General features: G+C 45.2%; 1 protein-coding gene across 4 annotated transcripts in view; it reads left to right on the forward strand.

Moving 5' to 3' along the window:
• PRPSAP2 (phosphoribosyl pyrophosphate synthetase associated protein 2) overlaps window positions 1–18832 on the forward strand; it is a 64834-nt gene extending 46002 nt beyond the window's left edge. For all 4 annotated transcript variants that reach the window (XM_070393645.1, XM_070393646.1, XM_070393647.1 and 1 more), the window contains 3 exons: window positions 7721–7791; window positions 9909–10055; window positions 18090–18832. In XM_070393645.1, coding sequence (XP_070249746.1) covers window positions 7721–7791; window positions 9909–10055; window positions 18090–18248 — 377 coding nt within the window. In that variant the 3' untranslated portion in view covers window positions 18249–18832. The remainder of the gene's footprint in view (window positions 1–7720; window positions 7792–9908; window positions 10056–18089) is intronic.
• The last annotated feature ends 4404 nt before the right edge of the window (window positions 18833–23236 follow it).

Genomic DNA, 23236 nt, shown 5'->3' on the forward strand with positions numbered 1-23236 from the left:
AAGGACAATGGGGGTTGATAGCCAAGACGCAGGGTGGGATAGGGTCAGTGGATGGGAAATTACTGAGAGGAGGGCGGCATCAAGGGTAGGGGAATTCTTGCTGACCTGACCTAACAGAATTCCTGCTGAAGGAAGGCCTGGGGGGCCCATGAGTTCTGGAATTCTTGCTGAAACTCAGCTGTGCAGCCTGAGGACAAAGCCCCAGGGTTAGTCCAGGTGGAGAAAGGGCTTAGAGGTGCCGGACCACACTTTAGTCAAGGATGTAGTCTTGTTACTGTTACAGCCTTTATCACACTGAACTGAAATATTTTTTCAAACAGTTTTTTTTATAAGGTTAATCATGTTTATTTTAATAAAATAACAGATTTATTTCCTGTCACACTGGTGACAAGCCAGTGAGAATATTATTGCTTAAAATCATGAAGAATTCTAAAACTTGTGAACATACTCAGGACATGTGGCGATTCGGAATCTGGGTTTCTGTCGCTAAGGGGGCTCACCAGAGTGGAGCTGCTGTGGCTAGGAATGTGGCCCTGAGATCCTGGGTTCAAATCCTGCCCTGGCCCTAGTGAGCTAGGTGACTTTGGGAGCTCCTTGACCTCTGTTTCACGTCCCTCATTTTTTTTAAAACAGTGTTTGCATGTCCCCACTAGACTGAAAGCTTTAAGAAGGAAAGATAATTTTGAATTTAATGTTGAATTCCTCGCAAATAACACATTGCCTGGCATATAGTTAGCAGTCAATAAATGTTTATTGAAGTAAAATTAACTTTTAGAGAAAAGACAGATTTTAGGAGGAGGTTAGAATTTGGGGCTTATCAGTGCTGTATACCATTTTAATAGGGCAAGAAGATGAGGAGGACACAACGGGGAAACAAATGACCTTTTGGAAAGATCAGTGAGCGGTTAAGAGGTGGGTGGGAGAGGTGGGTGTGGTGCTGAGTCAGTCTGCCTGGTTGTTCCTGGAAAGGAGGTATGACCAATGAGTTCTTTTGGAGGTTCTGCTTTTAGGCAGATAAGGGATTTAGAAATTCAGATCCTTCTGCGCAAAGCACTTTGTGTGCCACTGGGGAGTATTTTGGATCCCTTCAGGTTCTTGCTTTTCCTAGGAGTTTGCTCATTTATCTGTAGAGAAAACTTAGAGGAGGAGAGTGGACTGCAATAGCCACGAAGGAGCTGAGATTGGAGCTGGGCCTGTGGGCCTTAGTTAGCTGAGGTGGAACGAGGAGGTGTTGAAGCATGGGCTAAATCGGGGTGCCAGGACAGCCTGGGGGGCAAGAGGGCAGGCTCTGGAGACAAGGGCTGGGTTTGTGTCTGGTCAGGGTGTGGCCAGGAAGTATAGCATTCTCATTACCAAAGGTCCTTAGAGGGAGGAGCGAGGGAGACGGTAGCAGGACTCCGCTGGAGCAGACCGGTGAGGATTTTGGATGCCATTGAATATACTTATATTATAAACAGCTGTGCAGGCTCTCAGGCTGGAGGCAGTAGTTGAGGGGTGGGTGTCTTCTTAGTCCAGGCCTGCACCCATATTGGGGTAAATTGCCTGGAAGAGAGGCAAGAAATAGGCAGGCCGGATTTGGGAGACCATGAAGCTAAGGCAAGTTCATGGTGGGAGGGCTTTGATCTCGCAGGCGGTGCTGGGCCCACTCTTTTTTTTTTTTTTAAATTTTTGTTTTTCGCTAAAAGTATTACAAAGGGTATTACATAAGTGTCCTTTTTTCCCCCCCGCCCTTAACAAGCCCCTGTGCTGGGCCCACTCTTGATGTGAAAGCCATAACATGAAAGATCCCATTCATCAATTTTTTATTGATTGCAAGTTAAAATGATACTTTTGACACATTGGATTAAATAAAATATATGGCGAAAATTAATTTCACCTGCTTCTTTGTGCTTTTGTAATGTGGCTTATTGAGCTCACAACCTGGCATGTGCCCACCAGGAATATAACTTTGGCCTCCTGGTTCGTAGGTCAATCTTATGGGTGTGGCTTAGACTGCTGAAGTGGGGTATAACTGGGTATGTATGTTTTCTCCTGGTCTTTGCCAATATAATATTGCAGTTAACTTATGTAGCAAAAATAACCTTTTTTCATACTTTGGCTTATCTATCTACCTATCTATTATCTATCTATCTATCTATCTATCTAAAAGCCAAAGTGACTGGCTGCCTGCTGCTTCATGCATTACTATATCCCTTGGGGGATGTTGGGCTGCCGGGTCCCAGATTGGGAGAGGGTGCAGGCCAGGCTGAGGGACCTCACCAGTGCACGAATTTGTGCACTGGGCTTCTAGTTTCATAAGTTTCTAAAAGTGAGATTGATGAATCACTTTCTAAAGGGTTATATAACATTATACACTTTCACCAGTATTGGGGTCAAATCCCTGAGAAAAAGAGTGCTGAAAATGTAAAAAAAAGCCCTGGCTGGTTTGGCTCAGTGGATACAGCGTCGGCCTGTGGACTGAAAGGTCCTGGGTTTGATTCCGGTCAGGGCACATGCCCGGGTTGCAGGTGTGATCCCCAGTAGGGGGCGTGCAGGAGGCAGATCAATGATTCTCTCTCATCCTCGATGTTTCTAGCTTTCTCTCTCCAGAAAGAAAGGAAGGGAGGGAGGGAGGGAGGGAATGTAAAAAAATTACTTCAGTTTTGGAATTTATCTTGATTTGTTTAGCTTTACATTTCTGTCCCCTCTCTCTCCATACCAACCTAGGTTCACATATTGCATTTCATTGTCACTTGTCTTTAATCTCTTTTAATCTAGAGCAGTGGTTCTTAACTGGGGGAGGGGGTGATATGGATTTTGTCCCTAGAAGACAGAAATGTCTGGAGACATTTTTTCCATTGTCACAGTTGAGGGGGTCACTACTTGCGTCCCGTGAATAGAGGCCAGGGATGCTGCTAAAACATCCTCCAGCACATAGGACAGCTCCCGCGCCAGTTATCTGTCCGGAGTGTCGTGATGAGACTGAGAAGCACTGATCTAAAGCAGTCCTACTTTTTTCTTTAGTGACATTGACCTTTTTGTAAAAATTGGAGTAAAAGTCACTTAACATAATTAACCATTGAGAAACACACAGTTCACTGGCATTTAGTACATTCAGAGTGTTGCCATTTCTTTCTAGTTTCAAACTTTTCTTCACCCAGAAGAACACTCCTACCCATTAAGTCAGTGGTTCTCAACCTTCTGGCCCTTTAAATACAGTTCCTCATGTTGTGACCCAACCATAAAATTATTTTCGTTGCTACTTCATAACTGTAATGTTGCTACTGTTATGAATCGTCATGTAAATATCTGATATGCCGGATGGTCTTAGGCGACCCCTGTGAAAGGGTCGTTCGACCGCCAAAGGGGTCGCGACCCACAGGTTGAGAACCACTGAAGTAAGTAATCACACCCATTTGCCCCAGGGAGTTCACTCTGCCTCTGTCCCTGTGGATGCGCCTGTTCTGGACATTCCACCGAAGTGGGATTATACAGTGTGGCCTTTGCATTCGGTTTCTTTCGCTTAGCATGTCTCCGAAGTTCATCCGAAGATGCATGTACCTTGTGAAGGCTGAATAACATTCCATTGTATGGATATTGGACTGTGTCTAACTTTGACTATAATGCTGCTATGTGCATTCATGTGCAGGTTTCTTGTAAACATATAATTTCTCCAGGGTCTATACCTAGGATTAGAATTGCTGGTTCCTATGATAATTGTATGTTTAATTTTTTGAGGAATCACCAAACTGTTTTTCATAGCAGCTATACTATTTTACATTCCTACCAGCAATGTGCAAACGTTCCAGTTTCTCCATATCCTTATTAACACTTATTTTCTGATTTTGTTATTATAGTCATTGTTAACTGAAAAATAATATCAATTCATCAAAAAGGATTTATTCAGGAAAAAGGAAGATTTGCAACCTAGTGTATGCAGATATGGGAAGCCAGGTGCACTCCGGCCTGTGTGCTGACATGGAGGGCATTTATAGAAGGGAAAGGAAGTTAAAGGAAGGGAAATGAGAACCATAGAGCTTTATATAAACAGAGCTCTTCCTGAAGGGTACTCTCAGTTACCTAGGGTGCAAGTGGGCTTGACGGGGCACTTCGTTGTAGTTTTGATATGCGTTTCCCTAATGGCTAGTGATGTTGAGTGTCTTTCCATGTGTTTGTTGTCCATTTGTTTGTCTTTTTTGGAGAAATGTTTATTCAAATCCTTTGCCCAATGCATGAAATTCATTCAAGGGGCTCGGCCCTCGAAGCCCCAGCTTTGTCTGGAAGGTTGTTCTGCTGTTCAGTCTAATTTACATATTAGCTCTTTATTATATAGGAAGAGTTCTTTATATATTCTGGACAAGAGACTCTTTCAGACATGATATGCGAATGTTTTCTCTCATTCTGTAGGTTGTCTTTCCTTTCTTGATAGTGTCCTTTGATGCACAAAAGGCTTTAATTTACTTAGTTCAATTTACTTATTTTTATATTTGTTGCTTATCTTTTGATGTCATGGCTTAAGAATCCATTGCCAAATTCAAGGTCATGATGATTTACTCCCAGGTTTTCTACTTAGAGTTTGACAGTTTTAGCTCTTATTTTTAGGTCTTTGCGTTGATTTTTGTGTATGGTGTGAGATAGGGGTCCAGCTTCAATTTTTCAAGCACCATTTATTGAAAAGACTTTTCTTTCCCCACTGAATGTTCCTGACACCCTTGTGAAAAATCAGTTCTAAGTGTCTATTGATGGATGAATGGGTAAAGAAAATGTGTATATTATTCAGCCATAAAAAAGAAGGAAATCCTGCCATTTGTGACCACATGAAAGGACCTTGAGTGTATTATCCTAAGTGAAATAAGTCAGAGAAAGACAAATAATGTTATCTCACTTATATGTGGAATCTTAAAAACACACACAACAACAAACTCATGGAAACAAAGTAGAATGGTAGTGGCCAGGGCTGGGGAATGGAGGAAATGGGGAAATGTTGGTCAGAGGGTACAAACTTCCAGTTAGAAAATGTGTAAGTTCTGGAGATCTAATGTACGTCATGGTGACTATAGTTGTTAATAGTATTGTATTACATACGTAAAAGTTGCTGAGAGAGTAGATTTGAAGTATGAGATATAACTGGCATCTAACACTGTGAGAGCTTAAGGTGTACAACCCCATGTTTTGATACACATATACACTGAGTGGCCAGATTATTATGACCACCTGACGTTTGTAGGCAAATTAGCTATAATTTCACGCTGAAGTTGCTAAAGGGCCAGACCATTATAAATAGGGAAGCAGGTTGTTTACCACGACAGTAGAAGTGACTTCTACTGTCACACACACACAAATTGTAATCATGAGAGGTGATGGATGTGTTGACTAATCTTCTTGTGGGAATCATTTTGTAATATACACCGAGTGGCCAGATTATTGTGACCACCCCATCAGTACTTCATTGGGCTACCTATTGCCTCCAATACTGCGGCGATTCCTCTTGGCATTGAGTCCAGAACCTTATCAACTGTAATTGAAAGGTGATGCGAGGAATCTGACACCATGCCTGATGAATAGCACTGTCCAGTTCTGTGAGATTTGATGGTTGTGGAACCAACTGCCTGATGGCTCTTTTAACTTCGTCCCACAAATGCTCAATTGGATTGAGATCTGGTGATTGTGGGGGCCACCTAAGCAAGGTAAAGTCTCCTGCATGTTCTTGAAACCACTCCTGCACAATATAAGCATTGTGGCATGGTGCATTGTCTTGTTGGAAGAAGCCATCTCCATTGGGATACACCATCAACATGATAGGATGAACTTGATCAGCAATGATACTTAGGTATGTTGTGCTATTCAGACGTTGTTCCACACGAATTAAAGGGCCCAAATCATGCCAGGAAAACATGCCCCAAACCATAACACTGCCCCTACCAGCTTGAAGGGTTGTACTCATGCATGTGGGGTGCATGCTTTCATGCTGTTTCCGCCCAATTCTCACTCTGCCATCTGCATGATGCAACTGGAAACGTGATTCATCGGACCGCATGACTTTTTTCCAATGCTCGACTGTCCAATCCTTGTGTTCCTGTGCGAATTGGAGACGTTTTATCTTGGTAACTGCAGACAGCAAAGGTGTTCGAACAGGCCTTCGGCTGTTTTGCTGATACTCGCTCCATGGCTCCGAGCACCAACAATCATCCCACGTTCAAAGGCTGTTAAATCGTGTTGTTTACCCATATCTTCAGAAAAAAGTCACTTCTACTGTCGTGGTAAACAACCTGCTTCCCTATTTATAATGGTCTGGCCCTTTAGCAACTTCAGCGTGAAATTATAGCTAATTTGCCTACAAACGTCAGGTGGTCATAATAATCTGGCCACTCAGTGTATATGTGTATCAAAACATGGGGTTGTACACCTTAAGCTCTCACAGTGTTAGATGCCAGTTATATCTCATAAAGTTGGGGGAAAACCCATTGACCATAGGTGTTTGGGTTTACTTCTAGACTCAGTTCTGTTGCATTGATCTATATATCTATCTTTATGCCATTACCTACATTGTTGATTTTATTTTTCAACTGTAATTAAAAAATAAAATAATAAAGTTTTGTAATAGGTTTAAAAATAGGAAAGTGTGAGTCTTCTACCTTTATTCTTCCATTTTTTAAAGGATTTTGGCTATTTGGGGTCTTATGTTTCCAGATGAATTTTATTTTCAGTTTATTTCTGCAGAAGCAGCAGTTGGGGTTCGATAAGGTTGCATTCACTCTCCAAACCCCTTTGGGAAGCATTGCCGTCTTAATCCTAAGTGTTCTGACCTATAAACATGGATTGCTTTCCGTGTGTTTTCTTTAATTTCTTTTAACGGTTTTTTATAGTTTTCAGTGTACAAGTCTTTCACCTCCTTCGTTCAGTTCATTCCTTGGTATTTTATTCTCTTTGTTACTTTTTAAATGGAGTTGGTTTTTTAATTTCCACTTCAGATTGTTCATTACTAGTGTGTATAAACAATTGAATTTTGTGTGTTGATCTTGTATCTTACATACAACTTTAGTGAATTTGTGTGTTTAGTAGTTTTTTTGTAGATTCTTGGTTATTTTCTACTAGAGGCCTGGTGCATGAAATTTGTGAACTGGGTGGGGCAGGGTCCCTCAGCCCGGCCTGCGCCCTCTTGCAGTCCTGGGGACCCCTTGCTCCTTACTGCCCCCCACCGCTGCTGCGCTCGTCAGCCGTCAGCCTGGCTTCTGTCTGAGTGGTGCTCCCCCTGTGGGAGCGCACTGACCACCAGGGGGCAGCTCCTGCGTTGAGCATCTGCCCCCTGGTGGTCAGTGCGCCTCATAGCGATTGGTTGTTCTGGATGTTCTGCCATAACAGTCACTTAGGCTCTTGTTATATAGATATGTAGGATCATGTCATCTGCTAATAGATATAGAGATAACTACTTCTTCCTATCCATCTGGGTGATTTTTTTTTCTTTTCTTGTAGAATTGCCCTAACTAGCACAGCCAGTCTAGTGTTGACTAGCAATGGGGAAAGTGGGCATCCTTGTCCTATTCCTGATCTTAGGGGAAAGTTTTTAGTCTTTGACTAACTATATGAAGTTAGCGCTGAGTTTTTCATGGTTACTCTTTATCAGTGAGAAAGTTCCCTCTATTTCTAGTTTCTTGGGTCTTTTTATCATGAGACACTGACTTTTTAAAGGCTTTGGCTTTTTAATATAGAAACTTTTGTGCATGTGTTTTATTCTGACCAGTGCTGATTCCTAAAGAAAAGCCCCCAATCACAGTTGTTGGTGATGTGGGAGGAAGGATCGCCATTATTGTGGTATGTAAACTTCTTTTATTATTAATTGTTTTATTTACCATTGTTATTTTGTTAACTTATTTGTTAATTGTGTGGGGTTAGTGGTATGTCCAGGTAAGTCTCATTCATTTGAGTTGGTGCCTTGCACTAAATGTTTATGTTGGTCCAAAAACAGAAAATTGTTACCATTAGTTTATTAATTGCTAATTACTTTGTTAACTAAATAGCTGTTTATCATAACATGAAAAATTGTTTTGTGATTAAAATAGGATACAAAATTGATTATAACTGTTTAAGACACACATCCTCTCTCACTGCACAAAGCCAGTGCACAGAAGAATACATAATACCTATATTATAGTTTAAATAATAAACTGAGCACATGGGTACTCACTGCTCAGCTTGGAGCAAGAACACTGGTGTGTTCCCTTGAGCGCCCAGGGCTTTCCCTGGCCTCTCTTCTCTCTTCCCACCAGAGCTGGTCACTGCCAGGCTGCCAGCTGCCAGTGCAGCGGTGGTGGTGGGAGCCTCTCCTGCCTCCTCAGCTGTTTGCAGACTGTGAGAGGGCACAGGCCAGGCTGAGGGACCCTCCCGAGTGCACAAATTTTTGTGCACCGGGCCTCTAGTCCATATATATTTTAAAAGAGTTGTATATATATCCATACACACACGGTGGGCAAAGTAGGTTTATAGTTGTTCATAGGGGAAAGAATACAATTATTAATAAATACTAGTACAAGAATAAACTCTGTTTCGCATACTCACAACTATCAACCTATTTTTGCCCCACTCTGTATATAAAATACATGAATATTTAATCAATCCTGGACAATGCTTGATACCCTCATGGGCTTGAAATAGCTGGTAGCTTGGGTATAACAAGAAAGACGCAGGTTTTTTTCCTGTTTCTCCTCTGTGTCTCTTTACTGCTCACAAAACACTTCCCTTCTGGTCCCCGGAGTGAGGGTTCCCCACATCGAGTCATTCTCTGCTGCAGTTTAGCTCAGAATCTGTCTACCTGGAAATAGTGCCAGATCCCACAGGCTAAGGGCTCAGCCCCAGGGGACTGCTGCCCCCACCTTCAGCTGCTGTTCACAAGTAACAGGTTACCCACAACTTCTGTACGATTTGGCTACAAACGGGGTTTCCCACGACCCCTCCTTGGTTGGGCTAATTTGGGGCAGCTCGCAGGCCCAGGGGGCACACCGACCACTTTATTAAAGGACAGGACAGAGGACACGGAGTGACCAGGTGAAGAGCGACAGAGGCTGAGGGCTGGGAGGCCCCGAGCTCAGGAGCTTCTGTCCCCATGGAGCTGGGTGCGTCACCCTCCTGGTTCCTGGACCTGGGAGCTCTCAGCAGCCCCTACTCCTGGGATTTCAGAAGCTTCCTCATGGAGGCATGGCCGGCATTCACTCCATTTCCAGCCCCTCTCCCCTGGCTGAGAATAGGGGTGGGGCGACACTCCCAGGCTTCCGGTCATGGAATGTTCTTTCCAGCGACCAGCCCCACCCAGGGGCCACCCAGCGTCACCCCATGAGAACAAAGGTGGTCCTATCACCCAGGAAGTTACCAGGTCTCAGGAGCCCTGTCCCAGACGCCAAGGCCAGAGGCCTTCACCTAGATATTATTGGTCCATATATTAGACACCACTGAACTGGGTACATTGTTAAAAATTATAATTAGGGTTTTTTTTTCCCATTATACAAACATGTAAAAAACACGTATTTCCCATAAGCGCAGTGGAGAAAATTTGGACAATAAGGAAAAGTAGCAAGAAAAGAGGAAGAACCACCCAGTCATAGTATCTTCTTGCGGTTTTACTATGTATTTAAAAAACAAAAACATTCAGCAAACGTATTTGGAGCAGCTGCATGGTGCAGGCACAGTTCTGGACGTGGGGTATAGGGCCGGAAGCCCCAGGGAGCATGGAGGTGGCAGAGACAAGGCCGCTGTGAGTGACAGGCCTGCAGGGTGGCTTTGAAGGCTGGAGGGAGTGCAGTGGGAGCGTGTGGCGTGCAGCTGCACATGTTAAAACGGAGCAGCAAACTTGTTACCAGAAATTAGACCCTTTCTTTTCCAGGCTGTCGAAACCCATTGTTGCCAGCGTGCTCATGTGCTCAATCTGTAATTGACAGGATGACATTATCGATGACGTGGACAGCTTTCTCGCTGCAGCAGAGACCCTGAAGGAAAGAGGGGCGTATAAGATCTTTGTGATGGCGACGCATGGCTTGTTATCTTCCGATGCCCCCCGACTGATTGAGGAATCTGCCATCGACGAGGTAACAGCCAGCATGTGTGGGCATACCTGCCCTGCCATTCTGGCTCCTTCTGAGCTGTAGTTACAGAGGGTGGTGAAGAAGGAGCTATTTTGTAGTTAAGAATGGATTAAAAACACAGATTATGTTTGTGTTTCATCACTATAGCCTCGGTCCTTGGCCTATAGTGGTAGTTAACAGTTCTGATGGCTCAGGAGTGGAGCAGGAGTCTGTGCTGGCACTGCGTGCGGCCCCTCTCGGAGCTCCTCGCAGCCGCAAGGCCCCAGCAGCACCTGGAGAGGAGTCATTGAGCATCAGAAAAGCCGGTGACTGCAGGCCTGGCAGCTTCTAGGCTGAGCCATTTGGGTTCAGACCTTCGTTTGCCTGATGCCAAAGCCGCCTCTCTCCCGAGTGCAGCTGCCTGTGACATGAAATTAGGAGAGGAAGCCACAGGCGATCTTCCTCAGCCGCCTCTGGCTCCCGTGTGGCGGCAGGAAGGCTGTCCAGGTGCACTAGCCCTGCTTTATGCACCTCCCTTATTCCAGAGGCCCACCAGGAAATGGGATTGGCATTTAAATCACATTTTTATTCTCTCTTAAATAGTAAAAGTGCTGTCCCCGTAGATTCCTGGCTATTGAATCTTAAATTAGTTAAACTTTTACTTTTCCAAGTCTCAAAACTTTTGTTTTTGTTAATCTTCCCCAGAGGATATTTTCCGATTGATTTATAGAGGGAGTGGAAGAGAAGGGAGCAAGAGAGAGAGAAACATCGATGTGAGAGAGATACATCCATTGGTTGCCTCCTGCATGGGCCCTGACCAGAGCCAGGGATCGAGCCCGCAACTGAGGTACGTGCCCTTGACCAGAATCAAACCCAGAACCCTTTAGTCCGCAGGCCGACGCTCTATCCACTGAGCCAAACCTCCTAGGGCCAAGTCTCACATCTTTACTCTTCACATGAGATCTCCTGAGCCTGCCTCTCTGTTTGTTGTCTGACGGGTTCGAGATGCCTTAGTACAGACCAAGGCCAGACTTGCATGTCTCTAATCAATCCAGCCTCCTTGCTTAGCTGGACGAAGAACTGAGAATGACATTAGAGGCATTCAAAGAGGCAAAACTGACAACACAGAATTCACATGTGAAGTAACGTGAGAAGACTTCTGGCCCGGGGCAGCGTTGTCCCCCCACCCCGGCTGTCCACATGGCACTAGGACCGGCTCTCACAGGTGCTGCACGGGGGCCTGTTAGAAATAGCAAAGCAGAGCAAGGTGCAGAGGGGCTGCTGGAGCCCGGCTTCCTAGGGCAGAGTGTGGTTCCAGGGAAGCGTAGCCACCAGCCGAGGCCGGGCGAGTCTGACTGGGAGCGTGAGTGGAGGGCCGCCCCGGATGCCTTTGCGTCTGACAGCACTCACTGATGTGCAGAACCACGTTGGGACAAGGCACCAGTGGCTGAGCTGGTTAGGAAGCAAAGGCTTTCATTTACACTTGCACACAGAACATAGCTGCTCTGTTGTTTATACAGTTTTGAACAGTAATGGCAGGATCGACATGTTAGGTGGGAGTTGAGAGAAGTGGAAGAAAGCTAATTTCCTTTCTTTCCAGGCAGGAGCCAGTAGGTAGTGCTTGGGGTTGATAAGTCGTGCTTTGAAGTGTTTTTATTTCTTCTTTAAAATTGAAAGTAGTTAAATCAAATGCCCAGATAGGCACCTATACACATAGTACATTCGTGGTTGCCAGGGGTGGGGGAAGGGTCACTAGGAGTGCAACTCAGGTCACAGGGCTGCTTTCTGGGGAGATGCTGACACAGCTCTGCATGTTCCAAAACCACTGAATGGTGCACTTTACGGTGATGAATCAGGCTGTCCCCAGAAAACAGCATCATGATTTCCAGTGTTTGAGAGGAAATTGATGGAAAAGTTGGCAGTACCTGATTTGCATGGACAAAATAAAATTATTGTCCACCTTAGACAACAGCAGGTGAATTGTATGGTATGGGAATTATATCTCAGTAAATCTGTTATTTTAAAAAATGGTTAGAATAAAGTTGGAAAATTCATTTTCCACTGAGGGTGGTTAATTTAGTGAGAAAAACAGCCCACAAGGTCACCACAGCACTCCCGGCTGCGCTCTGCCAGCCCGGCCCCTGCGCCTTCGTTCTGTGTGAGTGGTGCAGTCAAGTCTGTGATACCGGTGGGGAGGAATTTCCCTCCTTTGAGACTTATAATGAGACTTATATAACCTTTTATGTTTCCATTTTTGTTTAGTTACCAGGAAGATCAAGTGCCAAATGATTAGTCAGTGATTACTTAAGGCTGGTTTTCATGTCCCCAGTGCTGGCAATGCACGTCTGTCCAGCTCTGTTATAGCATCACCTTCTGTATTTGCTTCTTTTTTTAAAATTTAATTAATTTATGTCTAAAAATATTTATTGTTGAGAGTATTACAGATATCTCCCTTTCCCCCCATTGCCCCTCTCCACCTGGTCCCTGTCCCACCCCAGGCCTTCACCATCCTACTGTCTGTGTCCATAGGTAAGATCTTTGGTTAATCTCTTCCCGCGCCCCCATCCCTTCCCTCTGAGATTCATCAGTCTGTTGCATGTTTCCATGCCTCTGATTCTATTTTATTTACCAGTTTATTTTGTTCACTAGATTTCTTGTTCATTTATTTTGATTTTTTAAGCTTTTATTTAGTTAGTTAGTTAATCCTCACCCGAGGATATTTTTATATTGATTTTTTAGAGAGAGTAGAAGGGAGAAGGAGAGACAGAAAAAAACATCTATGTGAGAAACATCAATTGGTTGCCTCCTGCATGAACCTGGACCAGAGCCAGAGAACCTGCAACCAAGGTATGTGCCCTGACTAGAATCAAACCCAGGACCTGAACTTCAGTCTGCAAGCTGATGGCTCTGTGCACTGAGCCAAACCTGCTAGGGCATGATTTTTAGATTCAGTTTTTGATAGATATGTATGTGTTGACATTTTTTATTCATATTTTTTATCTCTTCTTCTTTTTCTTTTTTCTTTCTTCTTCCTCTTCCTTTTCTTAAAGAATACCTTTGAATATTTCATGTAATACTGGTTTGGTGGTGATGAACTCCTTGAGCTTTTTTTTTTTTTATGTTGTTTCTTTTTTTTTTTTAATTGCTTAAAGTATTACAAAGGGTATTACATATGTGTCCTTTCTTTCCCCGCCCTTGACAATTCCCCGGCTTCCCCTACCCCCCAGTGTCTTACGTCCATTGGTTATGTTCATATGCATGCATACAAGTCCTTCGGTTGATCTCTTACCCCCCTCCCTCCTGCCCCCCAACCCTCCCCGGCCTTCCTGCTGCAGCTTGACAATCTGTGTGAGGCAGCTCTGCCTCTGTATCTATTATTGTTCAAAAGTTTATAATGGTCTCTATTATCCATGAATGAGTGAGATCATGTGGTATTTTTCCTTCATTGACTGGCTTGTTTCACTTAGCATAATGCTCTCCAGCTCCATCCATGCCGTTGCAAATTGTAAGAGTTCCTTCTTTTTTACAGCAGCATAGTATTCCATCGTGTAGATGTACCACAGTTTTCTAATCCATTCATCTACTGATGGGCACTTAGGCTGTTTCCAGATCTTAGCTAAGGTGAATTGTGCTGCTATGAACATATGGGTGCATATATCCTTTCTGATTGGTGTTTCAGTTTTCTTGGGATATATTCCTAGAAGTGGGATCACAGGGTCAAATGGGAGTTCCATTTTTAGTTTTTTTGAGGAAACTCCATACTGTCTTCCATAGTGGCTGCACCAGTCTGCATTCCCACCAGCAGTGCACAAGTATTCCTTTTTCTCCACATCCTCTCCAGCACTTGTCTTTTGTTGATTTGTTGATGATAGCCAGTCTGATAGCCAACAATGGTACCTCATTGTTGTTTTGATTTGCATCTCTCGGATGATTAGTGACTTTGAGCATGTTTTCATATGTCTCTTGGCTTTCTGAATGTCCTCTTTTGAAAGGTGTCTGTTTAGATCCTTTGCCCATTTTTTGATTGGATTGTTTATCTTCCTTTTGTTAAGTTGTATGAGCTCCCTATAAATTTTGGAGATTAGGCCCTTATCAGATATGACGTTGGCAAATATGTTTTCCCACGAGTTGGGTTTTCTTGTTGTTTTGTTGATGGTTTCTTTTGCTGTGCAGAAGCTTTTTATTTTGATGTAGTCCCATTTGTTCATTTTCTCTTTAGTTTCAAGTGCCCTAGGAGCTGTATCAGTGAAGAAATTGCTTCGGCATATGTCTGAGATTTTGTTGCTTTTGGATTCTTCTAGAATTTTTATGGCTTCCCGTGTTACATTTAAGTTCTTTATCCATTTTGAGTTTATTTTTGTGTATGGTGTAAGTCCTTTAGCTTTTTCTTGTCTGGGAAGCTCTTTATCTGACCTTCAGTCTAAATGAGAGCTTTGCTGTGTAGAGTAATCCTGGTTGTAGGTCCTTGCTATTCATCACTTTGAATATTTCTTGCCACTCTCTTAGGCCTGCAAAGTTTCTGTTGAGGAATCAGCTGACAGTCATATGGGCGCTCCCTTGTAGGTAACAGCTTTCCTCTTGCTGCTTTTAAGATTCTTACTTTGTCTTTAGCCCTTTGCATTTTAATTATGATGTGTCTTGGTGTGGGCCTCTTTGGGTTTCTCTTGTTTGGGACTCTCTCTACTTCCTGGACATGTAAGTATTTCTCCTGGTAGGGGAAGTTTTCTCTCAAATAGGTTTCAATATCTTGCTCTCTCTTCTCCTTCTGGACCCCCATAATATTAATGTTGGTACACTTGAAGTTGCCCCAGAGTCTTCTTACACTGTCTTCATATTTTTGGATTATTTTTTCTTTTTGCTCTTCTGGTTGGGTGTTTTTTGCTTCCTCATATTTCAAATTGTTGATTTGATTCTTGGAATCCTCTGCTCTACTGTTGAATCCCTGTAAATGATTCTTTTTTTTTTTTTTTTTTAAATATATTTTATTGATTTTTTACAGAGAGGAAGGGAGAGAGATAGAGAGTTAGAAACATCGATGAGAGAGAAACATCGATCAGCTGCCTCTTGCACATCTCCTACTGGGGATGTGCCCGCAACCCAGGTACATGCCCTTGACCGGAATCGAACCTGGGACCTTTCAGTCTGTAGGCCGACGCTCTATCCACTGAGCCAAACCGGTTTCGGCCCTGTAAATGATTCTTTATTTCAGTTAGTGTATGCTTAATTTCTGACTGGTCCTTTTTCATGTCTTTAACGTTCTCACTAAGATCCTTGAAAGTCTCATAAAGATCCTTGAGTAACCTTATAACTGTGGTTTTGAACTCTGTATTCAGTAGTTTGCTTGCTTCCATTTCTTTCATTTGTGACACGTTTCTTTGTCTCCACATTTTGGCTGCTTCCCTGTGTTTATTTCTATGTATTAGGTAGAGCTGCTTTATCTCCTGGGATTGGTAGAGTGGCCTTGTGTAGTAGGTGTCCTGTAGGGCCCAGTGGCTCAGCCTCCCCAGTCACCTGAGCTGGGCACGCTAGGTGTGCCCCTGTGTGGGCTGTGTGCACTGTCTTGTTGTAGTTGCGCCTTGATTGCTGTTGGTGTCAGTGGGAGGAGTTGACCTCCAGGCCAATTGGCTGTGAGGACCAGCTGCCACTACAGTGGGAGAGCTGTTGTGCAGGAGACACCCCTATGGAGCAGGACTTGCTTCAGTGGGGCTTTGGTGCTCACTGAGTCTGCCCCTTGAGTGTGTTGCTTGTGGGTGTGTAGAGTTGTAATCTGCTATGGTCTGAGCTGTCCACCAGGTGCACTGGCTCTGGGGCCTCCACAGAGGTGCAAAGTCAGCCACTGCCTGGGGCCACCTGGCTGCTATTTGCTATTTGTATTGGGCTTTGAGGTGCCCAGGCAAGGCCCAGCTGGGAAGCAAGGTAGGCTGGTGCTAGTGCCAGGTCTTAGGCCTTTTATTGATAGGTTTGGGGCACGCTGACACCAGCTATAGCCTGTTTGGGAGATTTTAGCAGTCGGAAACCTGAGGCAGGACAGGCCATTCATATGGAAAACCTGCTGCAAACAACTTGGGTGGGGCTGCAAATTGGATGGGACAGGGTCTCAGGGAGTCATCAGGTGGAGCAAACAGTGTGCTGCAGGCTCATGGAGACTCAGAGATGGCTCCCAGTCAGCTCTGTGACGGGGCGGGGGTGGGGTGGCAGGGGTGACCCCTGCAAGCACCCCCGTCTGGAAGAAAGCAGTCCCCAAGTTCCTGACCCGATGTCAGTCCAGTTCCTTTCCACATGTGTCTGAGTCCCCCGCCGATGGAGCTTGGAAGAGGCGGCACCTCCGCCCCCTCCTAAGTTTTCTCAGTGTGCCTTCTTCTTTCCTTCTCTAGTTGTAGCACTTCATTCAGCGAGATTTCAGGCAATTCTGAATGGTGATTGTTCTGTATTTTAGTTGTAATTTCGATGTCGTTGTGGGAGGCAGTGAGTACCGCCGTTTACCTACACTGTCATCTTGGTTCTTTTATTTTTTAAAATATATTTTCATTGATTTTAGAGAGGAAAGGAGAGGGAAAGAGAAAGAAACATCAGTGTTGAGAGAAAATTATTGATCAGCTGCCTCCTGCATGCCTCCCATGCCCCCCATTGGGGATCAAGCCTGCAACCTGGGCACGTTACCTGACCTAACCAGAAATCCAACCATGACCTCTTGGTTCATAGATCAGTGCTCATCCACAGAGCAACACCGGTTGGGTCTGTATGTGCTTTGTTAGTGTAAATTGTCGCGTGCGCACGTGTGTGTATGTGTGTGTGTGTGTGTGTGTGTGTGTGAATTCTCACCCAAGGATATTTTTCCATTGATTTTTAGGGAGAGTGGTAGAGAGAGGGAAAGGCAGAGAAAAACATCGATGTGAGAGAAACACATCGATTGGTTGCTTCCTGCACGCGCCCCGACCAGGGCGTGGGCCAGGTCGGAGCCTGTAACCAAGGTACGTGCCCTTGACCAGAATTGAACCTGGGACCCTTTGGTCCGCAGGCCGATGTTCTAACCATAGAGCCACACCAGCTAGGGCATTGTAAACTGTCTTGAGCCTTATTTTGGAAGTAGGGAATGTATAAGCAATAAAAATTATTCCCATCATGTGTGTGTTTAAGTTTTTTTTTCACTTGTAGCTATTGAAAAGTGCTTGTTTTCTCTTTTTTTCATTTTTATAAAATCTTAACTTTTTAAAATAACAGCTTTATTGAGATGTAATTCACATACTATACAATTCACCCACTTAAAGTATATATGATTCAGTGTTTTTAGTACATTCACAGAATTGTACATCACCGTCATCAATTTCAGAACATTTCCCTGCGCCTAGAAGGAAACCTCATACGCACTAGCAGTCACCTTCCATTTCATCTCCATCCACCCGGCCCCAGGCAGCTGCTGCCCTTACTCTCCTTTGTGTCTGTAGATTCCCTAACCCTGACCTTACACACCAGTGCAAGCCTGCACTGTCTGGCTCCTGTCACTCAGCATGGTATCATCTATGTTGTAGCAGGTGTGTCGGTACTTCATTGTTTTTTGCTGAATTGTATGGAAAAAACACATTTTTATCTCTTCATTCATGGGAATTTGTGTTGTTGCACTTTTCTGATTATTGTGAATAATGCTGGTAGGATATTTGTGTACAAGCTTTTGTATAAATGTGTATTTTCATTTCCCTTAGGTTTATACCTAGGAGTAGAATTGCTGGGACATATGGTGACTCTATGTTTAAACTCTTAAAGACCTGCCAGACTGTTTTCCAACGCGGCTGAACCCTTTTCCACCCCTACAGTGATGTAGGGGCTCCAGTTTCTCAGCGCCCTTGTGAATACTTTTATTATCTGTCTTTTAGCCTGTAGCTGTACTAGTGGGTGTAAGCTTAGCAGATCTTAGGCTAAGAAATGTGGACTGAAACGTTGATGAAGGTATGGTAGACCCGCTGTCCTCTTCAGAGATTTGAGACTAGATCAGATTTCCAGGTTGCACCAGGAATCTACTTGGTTTTATGCTGCTCTTGGTTTTTTTCTCTTGCTTCCAAGGTGGTGGTTACCAATACAATTCCACACGAAATCCAGAAGCTCCAGTGCCCCAAAATCAAAACTGTGGACATCAGCATGATCCTTTCAGAAGCCATCCGCCGGATTCACAACGGGGAGTCCATGTCCTACCTTTTCAGGAACATAGGCTTAGATGACTGAAGAGCTTTCTTTCCTTATAACTCCCGGGGCACACTGGAACGTGAGAACGAGCTGTGAGACATCAGGCCAGACTTGATGCATTTCCCAGGGGCCATTTGTGTTTTGTCCCTTTCTTGTTAATTACTATGAAGATAGACCAACTTTTTTTTTTGTCGATTTGGGTGTTTGTGAGTCTTTTGGGCAATTTTTATAAAAGAAAAACTGTATCCTCTTAAATAAAATAAGTTAAGACCTTATTGTTTTTAGTTTAACTATATAAAATATAACTTGGAAGAAGATTTTTAAGCCCACAAGCAGCCTTTTTCCAAAATTGTTAGAGCCCAAGTGCTTAAAAAAATTAATAAAATAAAATGGTCTACTTACTGTATGATACCTGCAATTGAAAAGCCAAAAAACCTATGCTGTTGAGTCCAGGAATGACATTTTTAGAAATGCTTTTATAGATAAGCATATGGAATACGTGACCATTATTTATTTTCTGCAACAAAAGAAGGAATAAAAACTTACTGTGTTTGTGTGTGATTTTTTACCCTTTATGTTTTGGCAATTGTTTTATAACTAAAATAAAATGAAAGCTGGATATACATGTTGTGGATGATGAAATGTTCGCCACATTGATTAAGTTTTCTCTGCTGCAACCTGTGGGATGACTCGGTAGCCTCATAGGGATGTACCGAACCCTGCACGTTCCTACATGCAGTCATTTGACTGGTAGGAGAGGGACTCATCCCCAGGCTGGTGGGTGGGTGGGGAGGGACCTCGCTCCTTATTTGACAGCATAGCCATTCTCCAAACAGAATGTGGCACTGCATGCCCTTGAGGATGAGATGCTGGAGGGGGTCGCAGGGCAGGGGATGTGATTCTTGTCAGTGCCAAGCGTGTAACAGTTTAGAACTCGAAACTTGGGCCTTAGAGTTCATCAGGCTGGATAGCTGAGCTCCCCTTAGCTATGCCAGTGTGTTCTCCCTCTAAGTCCCACCCACTTCATGGAGTAAAAATTAAGACTTTCTCACCGGGAAAGATTACTTTTTCTTCCAAAAAACCTTAAACCTTTGCTTTCTGCCTGTCTATAGTAGAATCTATCTATTTATATAAAAAAGGCTAATATGCTAAGTGTCCCTCCTACCATCCAACCGGTCACTATGACACACATTGACCACCAGGGGGCAGACGCTCAATGCAAGAGCTGCCGAGCTGCAGTGTTGGCAGCGGTGGTTCTCGGGTGATGCATCCCAAAACCAGAGAAGAGGGAGCCCGATTCCTCGCGGGGCTGCATGATTCCACCTTCAGCCGTGGGTCATGTTGCTGGGGCACTGTTGACCCCGAATCTGGTTTACTGCACACTTGCGTTTGCGTTCCACACCCTATATGACAGCAACTTTGCAGAGTGCCCTCTCTCACTCCGGGACCCCTCGGGGGATGTTGGAGAGCCAGTTTCAGCCCGACCAAGGGACCCCACCTGCCGGAGGGACCCCACAGACTCCCTTCGAGCCACGGCAACACCCCAGGTGCAGCCGGCCGGGGAAGGACGGCGGGAGGTTGGCTCCAGGGTATGTCCAGCCCGTCTCGCCCAGTCTTGCCCCACCGGTCACCTTCTAATTAATTTCCTTTCAATGAGCACGAATCTGTGCACTGGGTCCCTAGTATGGAATAAAAAGTCGACTTAACACAAAGTTGAGTTTAGCCACTTACTGTTTGCCATGCTGGGGTTTCTTGGCACTCCCCGAAAGCAGGGTGGCTGCTGGGAGCAGGCCTGGAGCCCTGTGTGTGCTGAGCACTGAGAGACCCCCTCCGGCAGCTCCCAGGCTACTAGAGGTCTGCACATCCCTTCCGCACTCACCACACGCAGTGCCCAGGCCCCACATTTTACTCCCGAGCAAAGGTGTCCTCACCACCTCCCTTCCCATTTCCTAATCCAGTTCCCAATAGAGGTGTCCACTTTGAACATGTGTTCTTGCTTTTTGCGAACCTGTTCCTAGAAATGGGGGTGTTGATCTTCATAAATGAGCTTTGGAAATAGCACAGGGAGAGCTGGCCGGCGCAGCTCCGGTTAGCAATCACATTTGGAAGAAGAACTTTGGGTGTCAGGTGCCACACATACACACACACACACCCCTGAGAGCGGAGCCAACCGGTACCTGTTGGAGTGGACCTTCTGAAATGAGTTCTGTGAAATGGCTGAAGCAGCTTCACAGCAAACCTCACATCCTCCGACTTGGCTATGTTATGCACACACACGCCCCGCCCCCTCCCCATCTTTTGCTACCATATTACTGTTGAGCTCATTCAGCAGGAAATTTCCTATAGGTGGCTGTGTCCCATGAGGTTTGACCTGCATGATTTTTCTTTTTTTTTAATTGTTATTGTTGGAAGTATTACATATGCCCCTTTTTTTACCTCATTGACTCCTTCTAGCCCGCCCCCACCCCAGGCCTTCACCACCCTATTGTCTGTCCATGGGTTATATATGCATGATTTTTCTTGGTGTTTCATGAAGAATGGTCAAATTTATAGGAGAGAAGTGATGAGTGTCTTTTGTATGATAAAAAACACACATTGAAACCTGTCAAGAATTTGTGTGAGTTTATTTGAGCCAAACTGTCGACATATGCCAGGAAGCAGAACCTCAATGAATTGAGATCATGCTCCGGAGAATGGCGGGTTACATCTGTATTTATACTTTGCAATCAAAGGAAAGGGACGTGTGTGGGTTACATGAAATCCATTGGCGATAGACTAGAGAGGCGGGAGAAAGCAAAGCAGGGAAACCCCTGGGATTGGATACAAAGTAAAATGATAGACACATACTTAGGTGGGTGCAGGATCAATTAACATGATAGTGAAGGAATTTGTGGTCTCTGTCCTGAAACCCAGGCACATTAGGTTGTGGCCCAAGGGGTCCAGAAAAAGAAGTTACACGTTACCCAGACATCTCAAGGGTATGTTATTATAGATGCAAAAAGACAGGCTCAGTTAAGGTAAAGGTTGACCTTGTCAGGGAAGATACCGGCCTAGGATGTAACTGCTCACCATCACTGCTTTTAGTTAAAGTTTAATTTCAGACCATCCTTTGTGGTGACTTTAGGTCTGAGTTTGCCAAGACCGCCACGCAGGCCTCCCCTGAGCTTGTCAGGGTAGCATGTGGCCCCTTTCGTCCACAATGAGATAACTTGTTTCTGGGGGCCCCTAGATAACTTAAGGATGGGGGACAGTCACCCAAAAAACCAAGGCGATTAGAGGGTAGGAAACTGGCAGCCTACCGCCCACCCAAACTCCAGGAGAGAGGGGCTGGAGTCAGTCATCAGTGGCCCATGACTTCAGCAGCCGTGCTAGGCGATGAAGCTCCTTAACCTCCACGGTGAGTGGGATTTGGAGAGCTTCCAGGTCAGTGAACACACCCATGTGCCAGGAGGGTGATGCAACCCAGCTCCACGGGGACAGAGGCTCCTGTGCTCAGGACCCTTCTGAACCCCCCTCTACAGACCTCTTTGGCTGTTCATTTGTAACCTCCATCAGACCTTTTATTAAAACCATAATAGCAAAGTGTGTCCCTGAGTTCTGTGAGCGGTTCTAGCAAATTATCAACCTGAAGAAGGGTCTGTGGGAACCCTGATGTATGGACGTTTGGCTAGAAGTACGGGAGGCCTGGAACTGTAATGGCGCAAGCAGGAGCAGCCTGATGAATCTCGGGGAGACGGCGTCAGAATTGAATTGAATTGCAGGACACCCCGTTGTCCAGAGACGGAGAACTGGTTGGTGTAGAAAACCCCACACATCAGGTGCTAGATGGTGTCTCAGATAGGACAGGGATGCTTTCTCTTGGGACGGATGCAGCTCGCCGGGTGGATCTGGTTGGCTTCTTGGCTGGGCAGAGCTCCCAACCAGAAGAGTTGGATCTGTGTGTGAGCATGTTGGACCAGATTGGGGGCGGGGGTATAGACGGTGACTGGGCTTGAGTGTGGAATTGCTCCCTCATGTCCTCCCTGCCACGCTCTCCCTGGCTCTGCCCACCAGCTCCTCCTGACCTGCTGTCTTTGTCCAGGACTTTTGATCAGAAGGAAGTCAGGGTGTTCTCTCTAAAAGGTTTATTTCCTCTGAGACCCAGGCTGAGAAGAGGGGATCAAATGCTTTATTATTTTTATTTTAGAGAGGGGGGAGAGGGGAGGGAAGAGAGAGAGAGACATCAATGTGAGAGAGATACATTGATCAGTTGCCTCCCATATGCACCCAACCGAGGATTGAACCTTCAACCTAGGTATGTGCCCTGACCAGGGATCGAACCTGTGACCTCCTGGTGCACAGGACAACGCTCCAACCAACTGATCCACACTGCCTGGGGCACTGTTCTTTTCAATTGCTTGATTTTTAAGAGACGTGTTTAATAAATCTGGATCCTCAGCCGTCAGAAGCGGCCTTTTGGTTTGTGGTACACTTCCAGCAATGGCTTGGGAAAGATATGCCACCTGAGGGGTTAGTTGATTGAAGGCGAAGGGAGTTGGGGAGGGCAGTCTGAGCCTTCCCTAGCTTACTATAAGCCGTGACTTAATGTTTCCTGCGTGGGAGGGGGTTAATTTTTAACCCCGAATCTCCTGTTACTAAATAACAGGCACAGCTGGGTTTGCAGGCCAGCGTGTTCCCAGTGGCAGCTGCTCACCCATGAAGGCTTCTGGAAGGGCCGAGTGTCCTGGTCAAACTCCAAAGGTGTTGCAAAGCCACAGGCCCTGTCACTGCAATGCCCGCAGCTGCACATGATTTAATTCGTGAGTGAGCATCAGGGCGGAAGGACGACGGCATCTGATGGGCCCAGAGCCATCACTGCCACCAACAAGGAGGGTCTGGGGTCAGGTCTGGAGCTAAACCCCAGCCTTGTCTCTTAAGTGAAATGACAGATGGCGCAGCCTCCTGCCCCCTGTTCCCGGCTGGGGTGATGTCACCTGAGTGGTTTGCTGAGCACAGAAAGGGACAGTGTGCAGAAAGCTGAGCCAGGC

Source organism: Myotis yumanensis, unplaced genomic scaffold (assembly GCF_028538775.1).
Source record: "Myotis yumanensis isolate MYYU_CA2020_CCGP unplaced genomic scaffold, mMyoYum1.0.hap1 SCAF_16, whole genome shotgun sequence".
Classification (NCBI taxonomy): domain Eukaryota; kingdom Metazoa; phylum Chordata; class Mammalia; order Chiroptera; family Vespertilionidae; genus Myotis; species Myotis yumanensis.